Here is a 17686-nt window from a genome sequence, read left to right on the forward strand (position 1 = left end):
GCTGTCGTTGCTGACTGGTACAGACTGGACCTGAGTTTTTAGCTTGAATGTTTTGTGCAGAGGTGTGCTGCTTTATTCAGGGTATTCTGTTATGTTCATTTACAGAAAATCCATGGTGTGGACAGTGGCAAGATTTAATGATGAAAAAAATAAGCAAGATTATAACAAACTGTAAAGTAAAATAAGAGTAAATACAAAGGTTATGGCTTTGTCTTTAGCTTTTACTTCTCTGAGTAGTCTTCTGGAAAGAAAATTCCCCAACTTTGCAATCCCAGTGTAGGATTGATATAGTTTTCCCAGTGATTCACCATGTAGGCTGCCTTTGGTGGTCTGCTGTATGTGGTAAGGATGTGAAGACAGGGAAGTTGTGTGAAGCCAGTAAGCCGTGTAGAGTTTTCACTTTAAAGTGCTCCAGCAGTGAATGTGTTAAATGTTTTCATCAGAGCCTTAAAAAAAAGGCACATGGTGGATATGCCAGAAAAAGTTTACTTTAAAGAAGAGAGTAAAAAGCTTCTCACGTGTAAGAGAGCAGGAAAGAAGGAGTACACCGCTTCCTTTTTAGCAGCTTTTATTCTTTAAGCAAATGTAATTCCCAGTGGCAGAGGGCAGAGCCCACTTCAGTGAGACCTCCCTCCAAGCCCGCCGGAATCCTCTACTTCCACCCTGAGCAAAGCAGGCGCCTTCACAAAGGAGTAAAAGCCTCCCAGCTGCCTCTGGCAGCATCGGAATAGAGATGTCTACGGGGAAGGTCTGTTGTCTGGTGCTGCTGACCCTGGGGGTGCTGGCTGTGGTTGTTACGCTTGTGGTCATCCTGACTCAACCCAGGTGTGGTCCTCAGCAGTACCTGCATGGCGCCGTGGCTGCTGACACTGAGACCTGCTCTGTCATCGGCCGGTATGTGCATGGACCACTGGGGTTTGTGGGTTATCTGTTGTGTATGTCGTGGACTTGGACTGACAGGACACTACTAACTGTGGGAGTGAGCTGGGTTTCTGCCCTGTCCCCACTTCTGGGGCTAAGCAACAGTAGTTCTCTGTGGGTGTTCTTCATCTGCAGTGGAGCAGCTCAGAGAGCAGATGGAGCTCTGCCTCTGTGATTATTCCTTATTTTCATTATCCTATGTCACAAAAATTTGCAGCACTGCAACCCCACGGTCTTTTGGAAGGTACAAATATTTACAATATGCAAACACAATGTTGTTTTTAAGTGGGAAAGCAGGAAATGAACTGTTTACTTCATGGTGGTAAGTCTGTCAGATTAGGAATAAACTAAGGAAGAAATGAAAGGAGCGAGTAGAGAGCAGCAGCTGGGAGGGTAAGGGGGACTGGGCATCCCACCCTTTAGGGTGTGTGTGTAAGGACTGTAGACTGCAGCAGGTGTGTCTGCTATGACAAAAGACACTGTATTGGAAAGCACAGAGCAGGTTTAATTGAAATTTGGCCAAGACAGTATAACTACAAAAGACATACTTCCATCTCTTGGAAGGAAATATGTAGGTTTAATAAATGCTTTAGTTGCGCAGGTAATAAGACCTATAGCAACCTGTAGTGTAGCAATCTCCTTCTCAAACATTTTGTCTCCTATGTTATTAATTACTTCAGTTCTTACATGCTTTTATACATAAAAGTAGAAGGGTGGAACTTCACAAGCTACATGCTGGATGCTCCAGCAATGGATGTGTGCTCAGAGCTGTGTGCTCTGCCTTGTGGCTGGAGGAGTGAGGTGCCATTACACCATGCTTGCCATGTCGCATGTGTGTTCTTGCAATGATGTGTTGGCATGGCATTTCTGAGTAGCTGGAGAAAACGTACCGTGTGGCTGCACATGGTTTTTTTTTATGCTAAGCTACAGGTTAGTTCTTCAGAGGGCAGAATAAGTCTTTTAAGTCCGTATTAATGAAAATAGAGGAAAATACGTTACTGGATTACTCGAAGAATCTGCTGGGAAAACCACAGCACTTGTTCTGCAGCTATTGGAATTTACTTAAAGTATTGTAGAATCAGCTGGAAGGCACTGACATGAGAGCTACAGAAATCTGTGATCAGGAGGACAACTGATAAGCCTTGGCTAGCTGGCTTCTGCTGTTGGGCTGTCATCTGTTTCCTTCTGTCTGCAATACCTCAACCTGTGCCTCCAGCGCTTGCTGACAAGGTCCATGGTGTCCCTGCAGCCTGATGGACCACCTTAGATTTCCTACAAATAGTTTGTCAATGATCTCCACAAAATTCTGCCCTTGCTCCAACTTCCCATCACACATTTTTCCCCCTTTTCCCCAGTCTGGGGCATCTGCACATCACGTCCTGCTGCTCCAAATGTATCAGCTGTCTCCCCCTGCCCTTCCAAGCCCCCTGGATCTCCCCAGCCAAGACTATTCACCTTGGTCCTCTGTACCATCCGGTGGTTAGCTCTGCTCCGCTATTGCTGCATGCTGTCTGCTGCTTTTCCTGCTATCCTTCACCTCCAGCCATTCCTGGAAACCTGTGTGCTCATTTTCTGCTTGGAATGAACCAAGCTCCTGTGTTGTTCTCCCAGCTTGAACTATCTGCTCATGTTCTTGCAATAGATCATAATAAAACTGTTCATTTATGAAAATGTTCCTCTGCAACAGAGCTTGTGGTCAGAAACTTTGTATGGTTGCCCTTTTCATTGTCATTGGCATATTTCTCTCTTTGTCCTTACTGGCCCATAGTAGTGGATGGAGGAAGCTTCCTACATGCTCTGTACTCAATGTGATCTTGTTAATTTCTCCCAGACATTTCTGTGCTGTTAGATCTGTATGTCACATTTTAGTTCTTAGCTATTAGCACGTGATAGTCACCACTAAATTAATTCTCAAAGCAATATAAATAAGTATAAATGAGGAAGTGTAGCATTGCACTTGTACTGGCTGGGTACCACATCACAGTCTCTGCCTTTCAAAGCAGTCTGTGCTGCTCAGGGTACATCTTGCACTGACCTCCTGTGTGAGTCTGCAGGGGGAGGGCTTCCTTGAGCCTGATCCAGAGGTCTTGATGGGAGCATCAGGAGCTGAGAAGCATATAGTGGCCTCCTCTCTAATCTTCGCTGAACAAGATTATAGCATCATATAGGAATTTTGCCACAGTTGTAGCAATAAAATCCACTTTCTGAGAGTTGTCTTAGCCATTAGACCCTGTTGTCCCCATGAGCTGCCACTTTATTTGCAATTTAATTCCAGTAAAAAAGCAAGAGCTGAGCAAAGTGAAGAGTCCCTTGATGCATAGACCCAGCCTCTTTCTGCCCAGCCACTCAGCAGGTGGGTTTGAAATGACAACAATGCTGTTGACTTCTGTTGTTCAAAAATAAACTCCCAAATTCATGAGTGTTAGGAGAGAGGAAGCAAGAAAAAATCATTTATCTTGGGTTTTTTTGTTTCTTACTAAGCACCGGGTCACTCCTCTTCTGCAGTTATGCAGAAATCTGCAAATTTTTATACTGGCTGTTTGGACTTGGAATCCTGTAGATTTGAGAAGTTATACAGCAATCATGAATGGTGAGGTCCCCAATGGCACAAGAACTGGGACCTGTATTGCAGCTCCTGAGTCTCTGCTGAGCCATTTGCTGCTGCTGCTCTCTTTCTTCTGCCTCATTGCTGCCCCATCCCCAGCTCTGTGACTTCTCCTTCTCACATGTACCCACCTCCTGTGTTGGTGTTTGAGTCTGTGCAGTCACTGCTTCTGGTCTTCTCATCCTACCATTGCACCATTACCCCACTGCTAAACTGCTCAACCTTATGGGCTTTCTTCTGCCCTGATCCTGCTCCGCAGCTTTGCCACCTCACTCCTCTCCCACCTCCTCTCTGTTTGAGACAGGACACGGCCACTTTCCTTGCTCATGGACCAGCCTGGAGAGCGCTGAACACCAGGGATAAGAATTTCCTCATTTTTTCCATGTCCCAAAGCCATGGCTGTTACCAGATGCAGTTTTTTCAAGGAAGCTGTGCTAGCCTCTGCAGCTGGGGATTAGAACAGGCTCATTTCCACTATTACTGCTTAGAAATCACCAAAAATGGTTAATCCACTGATGACCACACATATGCATTAAATTAGAGTGAATTGTTTGAACTGAAGGCAAACTACATCTCTGGCTTTGTACTTGCACACTGCAGAGCCTCCTAACAGATTTTCTAGAGGAGTTTAAATCAAGTAAGATCAGGTAAACCAGCAAATCTTCTCAGTCTATTTTTTTTCTGTGATTGCTGAGTGTTTTTAGTGGAAGCGTACGGCCTCCAGCACTGTGGGAAAGCAATGAGGCTTGGTGGCTTCAGTCTAGCAAAGCTGGAACCAAATGAAAACCACATGTTGTAACTGAACCTGTGAGCCTGCCTGCCTGCTGGCGAGAGCAGGACACATTGCAGCCAGTCCCTTCAGGCACAGCACAGGGTGATCCAACAGTGCTGGTTCGTCCCTGCTGTCCCCTGCTGACCCTGCAGATGTTCTCTCTGCTGGGACCCTGCAGCCACCCCTTTTATCCTACAAATCCCCCCAGATCCCAGGAATCTGCAGGGGATGCTCAGAGTACTTCTACTGCAGGATGGGCATGAACCAAATCACACTGGTCCAGCACCTACCGTCTAAGCTTAAAGTAGCACCTGATCTCTGACCTACTTACAAATTTTATACTTTAATTAAAAAATGCTGTTTCTTTTACAAAAAAAAAAAAAAAGGCAAAAAAAAAAGCAACCCAAACCACATGATCTGTGAGTTGTCGTTAGCAGCAATGAAATTCCTGGGGCATTACATGGTACAGTGTTGGTTTAAGATGCTGCTGTTGAAGACAGAGTCTTTGAGTGCTCTCCTAATAGAACTTCCAGTTGAACTTCTTCAGAATAGCAGAACTGGACTTCTTGCCCAAAGAGCAATCTGTCTTTTAACAAGGGGGATGGTGGTTTGGGAGAAACACCCAGGGCCCATGTGTTTCCCTTACTGGTAGTTCAGCTGTGAAGGAAGGGTCAGTCAAAGAACTGTGTGGCTCTGTTATTCTTTAGTACAAACAGGAGATGGGGAACAGACCCTGTTTGGTGCTCTTCTTCTTTAGTTATGCTCAGCTGTCATCTTCAGGTTTGGGTTTTCCAGCTCTGGAAATGGTGTTTGTAAAGTCTGGGTGGTGTAAGGTCCAACTTTCTGAAATCTTTACACGGCTCTGGCTCTCTGCAGGAAGTGAGCAATCTCAAGAACCCTCTAGCGTGCTATCATGCTTGTTGTCAGGTCCTGTGCTAGAATTGCTCTTAGCCAACTGTGCCCAATATTCAGTGCTGAACAAGGCTGGCTCTTCTGCTGTGAATGGTTTTCCTGCTGGAGATTAGGAACTGAAAGCGATATTGTGCAGTTATCTGGTCCAGACAGGGGTCCTGTGCTGGAAGACAACTTGTCTCTGGGTGAAGTGAAACACTTCTTTGACGAAGAGGGATTGGAGGCTGAAAGGAGAGTCAGAGCAGTTTTTATCACAAGGATGTGCATTTGGTATGAAAGGCCTCCTCAGTATTTTGTCTTCATGTCAGGAAGACATGAGGAGACAGGATGTGGTTGCCCTGGCAGCAAGTAGTACCCCAACCCACCTTTACCTTAGCTGCTTTACCTCCTGGCAGTGGAAGAAGCTTTTTCCATCAGCCACACAAAAAGCTTTATATTCCCTACCAATGCGCTGTTTGAGCTCTGCCATGCACTGCTCTGCTTCTGTTTGTTTTCCAGCTGGCAGAAGCAAAAGCCAGCATAGGTCCAGGGAGAGATTTAGGAAAAGTGCTTGTTCCCACTGATGGGACTCACTGCAGCCAGGTGCAGCACCAAGGCGCAGCAGCCAAGAATCAAGTTGCCACTGTGCTGGTTACAGAGCAGGAACAGTAAAGACTATCGCTGGCTTTCCTGTCTTTCTGAGGCATACACAGTGTCAATGTTGGGGGCATGACCCCTCTGAAAACAATTGGGTGGATTAACACCCTGGAGCAATCACTGCTCATCAAGAAGCACTTGCTTTGCCTCGTCTGTGCCAGGCAGATGCGTCCATTCTGGCAGCGTTGCTGAAGTCCCTCTGCTGGTTGGTGAAAGTCCTCCTCCCACTTGTTCCTTGATGCTCTCAGGAAATCTGTGTGCCTTTTGCCAACGGCAGTAACTGTCCATGTCTCAGCTCCCTGGAGAGGTTTTGTGCTCTTTAGCAGGTAAATACTCCTTTTCTGCTGAGACTTAGACCTCATTTGTCCTCCCTGATCTCAGTGGGAGCCAAAGGCACAGCTACAAACTGGAGTTCGCACGGCTTGTGTTACCCTGGCTCTTTGTCCAACTGGGAGCTTTGGAGGGCGGAAGCATGGAGAAGGTCGTGCTCAGAAACTCTCAGGTTTGTATGCTTTGTGTGTGTGCACTACATTTGCAGTAGTTAAAGGTTATTTAGCCCACAGCGTTGCTTTTGGAAACAAAAATATCTCGGCATCATCCAGAAACAGGCCATTTAAGTGTATGAATATTAAACTAATAAATTGATAACTGTGGCCACCCTTTAGGACATGCTACGTTAATGCAGTTCCAGTGCAGAGCATTCTGGCTTGGTGCAAATCAGTGGGGGGAGAGGGAAAAACTCGTCTTTCAGAGCAGGTAGCCAACCATCACCAGATGACACAAGAAGGGGTGAGGATCTTCATCAGAGAGTGCTCCTTCAGGCACAAGCATTTCTGGCGACATGATGAGCTGTGTATGGCATCCACTTCAGAGGCATTGTGGCTGGGAAGTTGAGTGAGAATCATCTGATGCTTTTCAGGCTTTGAGAAAATGTGTCTGATGTTCCATGTTAAGGTCTTCGTACATTGCATTGAAATGAATACTACACAGTCTTGCAGTTTCTTTTGAAAGTTGTTTTTCACTGCAGATTACCTCAGAACCGTGGTTTTCCAGGCTTTGTACATAGGCCGGGGTCTCTGGGGAGCACTGTCTTGGGCCACTGTAGTGGTCCTTCTCCCCTGTTTCCCCAACTTTCTAACGTGCTGTCTGGGCCTTCTGCAGGGTCACTCAGTTTCTTAGGAAGCCCTCGTGTCCTTCCCCTCTATTGTTAACATTTAAAAAGCTGCAGTTTCAGGAACACACCGCCCAGGGGCATTCATGTGCTGAGACTCTTACCGCTGCTGCGAGGAGATGGATGGGTGAGCCTGAGCTTCAGTCTCCATTTTCAGAGCTACAGCCAGGGAGCTCTGGAGGCTGAAAGCCATGCAAAAGTACCAAACAGGAAGCCTGGTGATGTCCCACTTGTCAACTAAGTTCCAAAGGCACTTAGAGAAACAAAGGAAAGCCATAATCAGTGTGCCTGCTGGCAGCATCCTGTTCCCAGCCCCAGCAGGTCCCAGCAGCATCAATGGATGTAAAATAAACAGCAGTCCCTATGTGCACGCTGTGTTCCGTCACAGCTGCTGGGAGCAGTTGCACTGCAATTAATAAACTATTCCACTTTTCCTTCTGGCTGTGCATTATCTAAGTAATATCCCAATTCAGTCAGAAACCTTCCTAGCAAATACCAGTGCTGGCTACGGGCAGGCTATGCAAGGAAACCCCACCCCAGCTCATTTCCACGGCAAGGAAATGATTCCATGTCCTTCCACTGCGAGGAAATGATTCAGCTGTGCTTGAGGGAAGCATTTGCTAAGACATGTTTCTCTAGCAGAAACTCATGAGGTTGCCTTAATGCCAGTTTATTCTTTGATGTGCCTGTGCCTAGGTAGATAGAGTTGAGGTTTGCTTTTCCTACTTGTTTTTTTGGTGCTTCTTTGTTTTGGCTTTGGGGATACAGGGAGGGAGTGGGATATTTGTGCTAATATCACATAAGTCCAGGAAGGCACATTGTAGGAGCAATGAAGTGAGGCCTGAATTTTGTGCTAATTCATGTGTAAAGTCTCAGGAGTTTGTTTTTCACATGGATCCATCATTCCTGCTTCAGTGCTTCTGTCCTGTTGACCAGCATAGTCCTTTTTATTGGAAATGGTAGCTGGAAAGCTAGAAACCAGTAGTTTGTGTCCCAGCATGTGGAAAGCTGTCTCTGCTGCTGAGAGCGTTCTCCTCCACGTCTGGGAGCTCCTTGCTGTCTCTTTTTGGCAGCAGCATCGGTGAGTGGCTGCAGCTCGCTCTCATTACTCTTTGCCCAGAGGAAGACCAGCCTCGCGCAGGTCTGGCCCCTACCTGCCCTGCGGACTTCCCCTTCTTTTCCACTAATTTTGATTTCTCACTCTCACAGAGGAAGGTGCCTTCCTGTGCTCTCACCCCCCACACTGCTGCCAGTAGCTTTCTCCAACTGCTAGTTACTCTTGTCAAGGAGAGGCTGCTTTTCGAGTGCCTCAGGGAGACATTTTCGTGTGAATCCTCCATTCTGTCATTCCTGGATTTTAATGTTACCCTTTTGCCCTCTCTTTCTACCACAGGGACATCCTCAAAAGTGGAGGCTCAGCTGTGGATGCTGCCATCGCTGCCTTGATCTGCACCTCAGTGATGAACCCTCAGAGTTCAGGCCTGGGTGGTGGGGTTGTATTTACCATCTATAATGCCAGCAAAGGTATGGGCCAGCCCCGTCTCCCTTGCAGACACGCAGCTGCCATGGAGAATTCAGAATCCTTCATGTTCTCTCAGAGCAATTTTTTGAATACAAAAGCTGCATTCTCTGATCACAAACTTTTCTTAACTCAAACATCCATTACAGGGAGTGCGTCTTCTTTTTGCAGCAAGAACATGGCAGGAGGGCAAGGAGCTTTGGATGTAAAATGAACTGACTTTGCCTTGCCTTCCCCCACAAAGCAATCCTAAATTATATTTCAAAGTCATATAACTGACAGTGCAGCAAGGTGTGAGTGGTGCTGAGCTGCTGCTGGGGTTCCATGGAGGCAGGAGGGAATGGGGTGAGGTGTGTGCGGAGGGGTTGAGGGCTCAGTTGAGCCCTTGGGCTGGGTCTTCAGGGCCCACCCTGCACCAGCAGCTCAAACAGTGCCTGCTGACAGGGCGGCTGCACTTCATTCTGCCCTTGCTGATGGGGGTAGGACTCCCCAAAGCATTGGTGAGACTTTCTGTCCCAGGAGATGCATTTTCATTTCAGAAATCTCAATCTAGCAATGGTCAGGGCCTGCTGGGAGCCTTTCTGTGCTTGGCTTAACTCCTAGTGTTGTGATCTTGCTTTTATGTTTTTAATGTTGGAGGTTTTTAATAGTCTTGGCTCCCCAAAGCCCCCCGAGCTTATTGATCTAAACAGTAAAATCAGCGACGGACACAGTAACAATGTTGTGGTTTTAAAAACACTGCCAAGGAGCCTCACAGAGTCACGGGTCTGGAAGTGCTTGTGTGGCTCTTATGCAATAACATCATTTGGCAAAACACCTATATTGTTCTTTTTTCCTTTTTGGCAGAGCCATGTCCCTTTGTCCCCTATCAACAGTCCTTTTCTGCTACCTGTAGTGTCCTGCTGCACAGAGCTGCACATGGCCATGCACAGCTCAGGTGCTTGGTAAGCTAGGTAGCTCTGTGGGCTCCTGCAGCATAGCTGCCTCTGTGCACTGTGGTAGGAAAAGATAAATACAAGGCAGAGAAAGAGGTGAAATAACACCTGAAATACAAGGGGAATTGTTTTTTTTTTTCTGTTCAAGCTTCCTGATACGTAGAGGATCTTTGGGTATCTCCATTCTCCTGATAAACATGATGGACATACCTCACCATCCCTTGCAAAATGGCCCAATAATGAGCATAAGGCCCATGTTATGTCTCTGACATGTCCCACATGTAGCGGAAGTCAGGAACCTGCAAATCAGATGTGAAGCAGCACATCCCAACCCATGTCCGAGGCCCAAGAGCTCTGAGGGGACTTAACTGGCTGGAGACAGGCTCTGGCCTTGTCTCTGTACCTTTGTTGCCTCCAGGCAGGCACTGCTGTGCTGTGATTAAAATCGTGGATGCAGATGACTGTGTGCTGACTGCAGGCTGTCCCTGCAGTGTGCATGGCCCATTGACAAAGGGCTCCAGAGCAGTTCAGCCCCATGGACTCTGGCCTTGTGGCCTGGGCCATGCCCACAGCTTGCTGAAAAGTGATGTTTACCCGCTCTAGGAGGACAATGTTATGTATTTGCCCCCTTTCCTTCCTAGGAACAGTCGAGGTGATCAACGCCCGTGAGACGGTCCCACGAGTGTTTCAGCCCAACTTACTGTCCGGCTGTGCTGCTGGTTTCCCTGTTGGTAAGGACACAGAGTGGGCCATGAGGGCTGTGTCACAGAGCTCAGGGTGGGGGGACCTAGGACCTTGCTGACCCCATGTGAAGCTCTGTTTAATTGATTGTTCATGTCCTGAGTCTTCCTTCTTTACTTTTGCAAAAGTAAGAAAAATGCTAGGTCCATAAAATGCCTGTTACATAGCACTGGCAAGCTGTCCAGCAGGGAGTGTGGGGAGCACAACAGGAGGAGAAATGGGAATGTAACATTATAACTTCATAGGAAGTCTGCATTTGAAGACCAGATTTCCCAGAGCACTCATTTCCCAGCATTTCCTATGGAGAAAAGGACGTCAATAGCATCTCTGACTTTCTGGAAATGAAGAAAAAAAATCAATCTAGTGTGGCTGCCCATGTCTTCACATTGGGGAAGCAACCTGGCAGCATCAGGAGTGGAACTGCTGGGCTCTAGCTTAGCTCAGCTACCTCTTTGCCACCTTACTCCCATCCCAGGAAGCTCCACGTCCATCTGCTACTACTGGTTTCACAGCAGGCACTCACTTGAGCAGCACATCTTGGATCTCTCTACATTTCCTGCTGCATTCATTCTTCTTCCGTAGCACATTTTCTTCCAGGGTGTGCCCTAGCTACTGGAGGAGATGTTCTTCTCCTTGAAAGAAGAAGAGGACCCAGGAACAGCTCTGGTTGGAAGGGACAGTTGGAGGTCTCTGCTCCATCTCTTGCTCAAAGCAGGAGGATGTCAGAGCTGGCTCAGGCTGCTCAGGGCCTTGTTCTGTCACATTTTTTAGCTTTTTCCAAGGATGGACAATTTAACAGCTTCACTTGTTCTAGTGTTTGACCAGGCTGCATGCAGTGCTGTTTCTTTTATGTCCAGCTCCCATTTCTCTTGCTGCCACTTTCACTGTGCTCCTTTGAGTCTGGCTCTGGCTTCTCTGTACCCCTTCTATTAGGAGGTAGAATAATGTATGAACAGAAAAAGATGGTGAAAAAAACAGGCCTGCTTTTAGAGGTCTTCAGTTGCCTCTACAAATCCACACTTCCCTTGGAGTGCTTTGAGGGAGGTGAAACCTCAGGGCTGTTACTGTGTGACATTTGTTCTGCTTTCAGGTCCCAGCTGGATCGCTGTACCAGGAGAACTTCGAGGGTATGAAGCAGCCCATAAGCGATATGGCCGCTTACCATGGAAAGCCCTGTTTGAACCAACCATCAAGGTGCTTTCAGAGCCACTTGTCATTTCCCCAGTTATGGAGAAATTTATTCATCACCCAGCCTTTGCCAGTCCAGGAAAAAGCCTGTGGTAAGACCTACAAATTAAATTGCAGTGCGAGGACCATTGTTCCCTCAGCATCAGACCCTTCCTCTGGCATGCTGACTTGGAGCACAGGCTGCTGTGCAGTGAATGCTTGCTATGGGGAGGGAGGGAACAGAACTGGGTTTTTAAAAGACAACATCGTTGGGTAGGAAAAAGGGACGGGTGCTGAGGACAGAGTAAGCATGTGCTGAAAACTGATGGATGTTTTTCTTTAACAGCCCACTACTTTGTGATGGCCAGAGGTTTTTGAAGCGTGGAGAGACCTTCAGGTGGCCAGTGCTGCAGCAGACACTGAGGGTTGTAGCAGAAAATGGAGCTACAGCATTTTATGAGGGACAGATAGGAAAGGCCCTGGTGGAGGACATTAGGAAAGCTGGTAGGTACCAGATGTAGTTAATACTAACAGACAGGCATTTTCCCAGCAGCTGGCTAGCAGTGAGTCAGTATGAGGTAAGAGCCAACATGTGCCATTCACTTGCCACTTGGGATGGTAGCTGGCATGGGAAGGGGCCACCTTTCTGCAGTTCTTATAACTCGGGCATAGAAGCAGGACTAAAAGCTACTGCTCTGGCATTCACCCACAGTGCTCATGCACTGGCATGTCCAGCTTAGGCTTTGTGATGTCCTGGAATTTGGTGGTAGGTGAGGACACATGAAGACATTGCTGTGCTTGGTGGAAGATATTTTGGAGCATACAGGCATGGTTCTTTAGAAGCTTTACCAAGGCTCTGGTGTAGTCAGCCCATAGTAGGTAGATGGCAGAAGATAATGTGCTAATGCCAGCTACCCGTCTGGTTTTCTGTTGAAGGGTCCAGCATGTCACTGGAGGACCTTAAGGCATACAAAGCAGAGGTGTCCTCAGCGCTGAACATTACCCTGAACAACCACACCACAGTGTTTTCTCCTGGACCACCCATGGGAGGTGCCGTGCTCATGTTCATCCTCAGGATACTGGAAGGTAAAGTCCTAAGGGAAAGAGAATTAAAAAAGGTTTGCAAAGTGTTGCTCTAGAGCAGTAGCGAAGTTCTGGGCAGAAATGGAGCTGGTGAGCAATAATGGGTGCCAAAACAGCAGCATGACCATGCTATACAGTGGGATGATGAACTGGCTCATTTTTACCGTGTATCAGTATCACCACAGCTGCTGCAAAGGCCAGAGGATGCACAATTTGTCTAAGGCTTCAAGGATTAAGTCACAGCAGAAATTAGTACTAGGTTGCCTCTGTATCCACATCCTGCTAAAGCGTAGGGAAAACTTGATAAGACCTGGGATGGCAAAAGGAGGTGCCTTTCAGGGTTTTTTTTAAACTTCTTAAAAAACTATTGCCTTGAATCTAACAAAATTATTTCATCCTGCTCTATAGAGTATAAGCTCCATGAAGCATCACTGGCAACACCCGAGGAGAGGATAGAAACCTACCATCGCATCGCAGAGGCCCTGAAGTTTGGCAACATGCTAAAATCCAGCATGCGTGACCCAGCCTTTTCTGAGGCTCGGGTAAGCTGGCATGGTACAAAGGGGCAGCGACAGACACCCACAGCGCTGACAGCTTCTTCTACACTGCTGCTTGACAGAGAAGGAGCAGGGAAACCCCATCTCCTGGTTTTCTTTTTTTAAACCTGCATCATCACCAACTTATTTTAGCCTATGTGCTTAGGCTTCAGGCAGGCTGCCTATCCCGCCTGCCAACACACAGTACCAAGCAATGTGCCAACTGTCCTGCTTTGCAGCCACAGAAGGAAAGAAAGTACTCAGAAGTGCTAGTCAAGAGCACTGCAGCTCAGTTGACAAAGGCAGAGGCAGGATTAGGCCATTCACTCTGTCTGCAGTTTCTCTTCAGCTGTAGGCTGGTGCTCACTTGCGTGATGAGGGATGTGCACACGCTCTTGCCAGTGTTGACATGCCTCAGTACTGAGCTTGCTTTGTTTCCTGTGTTGAGAGTGGCCTGGGGATTCAGGCCGGGGCTGAATACTTCAGGTCCCCAAGCTCTGACTATTGGGGCTGAATGCGCCAGGCTTCCCTATGCCTAAAGACCCTGTGCCTGTCCTTTGGTGACTCAAGCTATGTGTCCTTGATGTCATTGCAGGAGACTGTGGGGCCCATGCTGTCTGACGAGCTTGCTGAGCTTGCCAGACATCGAATAGATGCCCGTGGTGACCACCCACTTACCCATTACAACTTGTTGGAGCCCATCTACAGCCACAGATACAAAAGCAAGGGCACAAGTCACGTCTCTGTGCTTGCTGCAGATGGCAGTGCCGTGTCCGCCACCAGCACCATCAACTACCCGTGAGTAGCCAGGGGGCTGGTAATTGTGTCACAGGCCACGTGTCAGGTTCACAGGATACCTGCAAGAGCTGTTTACCAGAAATGCAAACCCCTTGGGCTTCGCTGGTGTAGGCAGTCTTCATTTGTGAACAGCTTTTGCATATGGCAGAAAAGGTCTTTGAGAATCACCTCAATGCTGTAACAACTTGCTGAGCTCTGCAGAGTTTCTGTGGGTTGGGCAAATCCCCACGTGCACTAGTAACAGGGAGCTCATCTCTGGCACCAGCACAGCAGCACCTTTTGGACACCCCATCTGGGGCAATTGTGGGATGGAAAGAGACAGTGGTAACCCACAGGGCACTTTGGGTCAGTTAATGTCATCCACAACAGCAGAGCACCAGGCACTGAAAGGCTTCATCTCTCCCCTGTAGGTTTGGCTCTTTTGTGTATTCTAACCAAACTGGGATCATTCTAAACAATGAACTTGCTGATTTCTGCATAGCAAACAGAAGCATTAAACCAGGTGAGTATTATCACCCCCAGTACAAAACATAGGGCAGGAGATGGATGTGCAGGCTCTGTATCCCCTGGGTCTGCCAACACAGAGGACATCAACACTGATGGCAGGATTGCTGCTCACGGTTCCTCAGCTGAGTTGAATGTGCTGCAGCAAGACCTGAATACTTGTGGTTTTGTTGAATACATACCAAGAGATGCTGCCTATTTAGCCTGTGCCATTAAGGTCCAGTTTCTGTGAGATGGGGTCTGGGCACAAGGACACTGGTTTCTCTGAAAGACGTGAGCTTCTTGAGGAATGAGCAGCAGCTCATTTCCTTGGGAAATGCAAGAAGAGTGGGAGCTAAAATTGTGTGTCTCTCCAACCCACTTAAGAGCTACATTGGAGGAATAATACTCTGCTTCTGCTCTAGGAGAGAAGCCTCCCTCAGCAATGGTGCCTTCCATTCTCATCTCCAAGACAGGAGACATGCTGGTGATTGGAGGAGCAGGTGGATCCTGGATTGTCAGTGCTACTAGTATGGTAAGTGAACAGGTACCGCAGAGGAATATCTTCCACTGCACAAGGGGAGCACAACCTGTCCTGAACAAAAGGAATCACTTTGCTGCTGAAGTCTAACAAACATCTTGTTCAGAAATCAGGAAAACACAGGTAAGGCCACAAGAGGAAAAAGAGAAGTGTTTTTACTTCAACTTTCTTAAACTGGAGAGAAGCAGGGAAAGGAGTCCATGCTAGGAGCTGAGCTAAATACAGAAAGAACAATTGTCAGTATAAAGATGTAAGATCCATCAGTAGATATTGAATTCAAGGACAGCACTTTGGCTCAGGGAAAGCATTCTGGGAAATACCATTATGTGCTCTGTTATTATTTTAGCAGGACTTGTGGTTGAGTGCTGATTGAGTCCTGGTTCAGTGCAGCTCCTCTTACAGCCCAGGTTTGCCCCATCCTGCAGGCAGGATTTACAATAGAGCTGCTCTGGCATAACACCAGTGCAGAGGCTGGCAGAATGTGACCCAGGTTTTTATTCAATATCTGTAGTCAGGGTGGCATTTGTTTCCTTGCAGGCGATTATAAACAAGCTGTGGTTTGGCTACGACTTGGAACATGCTATTTCAGCTCCCATCATGCATACTGAAGGTGACAGTATCCTGTTTGAGGACCACTTCAGTGAGGTGAGTGGCCTCATTTGAATCTTCTCCTTTTGGTGAGGACGCTGCTTCTGTAACTCTCCTGAAAAATCCTGGTTGCTTAAATCTCACTTTCTCAACCTGACCCCCATGTACACATCCTTCATTTTCACACTTGGCAATGCTAAGACCTCAGGCTTCTGCCCCATTCACTCCATTTCCTCTTCTCTCCCCCTTACAGGAGGTTAGAAGCGGCCTGCTGAGAAGAGGACATAAGGAAAAGAAAGTTAAGTTTGCAATGAATGTTGTGCAGGGAATTTCCAAGGAAGGAAAATGCATCTCTGCTTATTCTGATAAAAGGAAGCTGGGAAAATCAGCTGGATATTAGCATGAAATGCCATCACAACTCACAAAACTACAGGAGATAACTAGATTCAGAATGTACTTTGGCTTGGACATGTCAGTATTGCCTATTCCCATCAGGATGCCTCTGAGAGCATGGGTAAAACTTGTGCTTAAACCCAATTCCAGAGAATGCAAGTCACCCTCAGGCAATACAACAGGTCAGCCAGCCTTGCTTAGAGCTACACCCTCCCTCACTTATCTAATACATGGAAAAACATATTTCTTGAGCATGTCAGCTGCTCAGAGGAAGATAATACAAAATGGGAAAGGAAAACTGGTCCAAGCCCCACTGAGAACACTGTGGTGGCCCAGATGTATCTTCCATTCCTGCTGGAGAGTCCCAGTTAAGGGTAGAATTGGTTTCTTTCAGGCTGTTGCCACAATAAGCTAATTATTATTATTGTGACTCAGCAATGTGAAGTAAGTAACTATTCTTCCCTTTTAAGCTTTGGGCAGCCTTAGGCCATGCTCCATCATGTCTGGATAGCAGAAAAAAACAAGTCACCAGGTAACTAAGCCTCTAATTACACTCACTTGTGATTACTTCTGTAATCCAGCCCATCACCTTGCCAGTGCAGCAATATCACAGCTGCTTCCCACCAAGAAAGAGTGGGAATATTATCTGTAGTCCAGAGCTCACTGCGATTTAACAACTTTGCTACTAACACTGAAACTGAGCCAATTAAGCAGTTTTTAAAACCCACCAGAGCTTTAATTTGCAAGATGGAAAGGAATGAGAGTGCAGATCTCCCACTGCAGCAGTCCTGGAGTCCTCACTAGCAAACATCTGGTGAAGCTGAGGAACTGCACCTCCCATGGGATCTCTGCTCTCATTCTGCCACCTCCTCACCGCTGCTGAGATCTGCTTGAGTCAGGAGCCTCTGAGACTGGTCTCTCACCATTCATGCTCATGCCAACAGGAGAGAATTATTTTTGTACTTAGCTTACACAGATTGTTAAAGCATCGCTGTACAGAAGCTGCTCTATTTTCTGGTGAAGTCTTTAAATTATATTTTTAATAAAGTGTTTTGAGCCAATCTGGCAATTTCTCTTTAAAATGCTGCCTATCCTGACACACAAACAGAGGACTGCTTTTGAGAGAGGACTGTGATGCAGGTGTTTCCAGAACTAACACTTGTTCATTCTGGATACTCAGCATGCTCAGTTCAGTGATAAAAGGGTACACATTTGTCCCCAAACCACTCTCATTCTTAAAGGAACACAATGACTTTGGGTTATTTACAGCCACTGCCTTCGCTGCATCTAACACTGTCATTAGTAACAGCTCAGCAAAAAGGAGCACAGAGCACATCCTGGGTAACCTGTGGTAAAAGCCTCTCATTTAGTGGAAATGATAGAAGCAAATATACATGTTAAAGTTATGACTCTTTAAGCATGATATAGTTTATTCCTTGAAAGTAGGCTCTCCTCAATTCCAGAAACTGTTGGGAAAGAGAGGCCTGATTTCTAAAATCTCAGCCTTTCATTTTCTCTGCAGTGCATTCTGTATTTTAAGGTTTTTCCAAATTGACGGGAAGTTCCAACAAGCCAAATAGCTGAGTTCAGTTACTGCTACTTATAAACATCCCTAGAGCTTGACAGCAGCCTGGAATATTTGGCTTTTATTTTAGCCTGAGTATTAGTCCATGCTGGTAGGTGAACACCAAAACCTCCTCATGCATAGTTACAAACACTCTTGGCTGTTCCGTATCAGATATGGATTTCTGGGAGGTCATTCACTGTCTGCTTTATGGTAACTTACCTTCTAACAAGAGTAGCTGCAGGGTGCCCTTCTCTAGAGGTTTCATTTCCTCAGACTCTGGTATTTCAGGCCTGCAGTTTGATGTGGTAAGAAGCAAAC

At 46.9% G+C, this 17686-nt stretch overlaps 1 protein-coding gene across 1 annotated transcript; it reads left to right on the forward strand.

The window, feature by feature from the left end:
- Positions 1 to 733: 733 nt before the first annotated feature.
- GGT5 (gamma-glutamyltransferase 5) lies at positions 734 to 16846 on the forward strand (the record flags this gene model as incomplete). The annotated part of the gene is made up of 12 exons (XM_080628302.1): positions 734 to 894; positions 8411 to 8541; positions 10113 to 10202; positions 11303 to 11492; positions 11726 to 11883; positions 12316 to 12465; positions 12871 to 13004; positions 13594 to 13796; positions 14207 to 14298; positions 14705 to 14814; positions 15358 to 15465; positions 15662 to 16846. The coding sequence occupies 12 exons, from the start codon at positions 734 to 736 to the stop codon at positions 15806 to 15808; spliced, it is 1674 nt and encodes a 557-aa protein (XP_080484428.1). The 3' UTR covers positions 15809 to 16846.
- Positions 16847 to 17686: the final 840 nt, after the last annotated feature.

This window comes from Psittacula echo (genome assembly GCF_963264785.1).
Source record: "Psittacula echo genome assembly, chromosome: 13".
NCBI lineage: Eukaryota > Metazoa > Chordata > Aves > Psittaciformes > Psittacidae > Psittacula > Psittacula echo.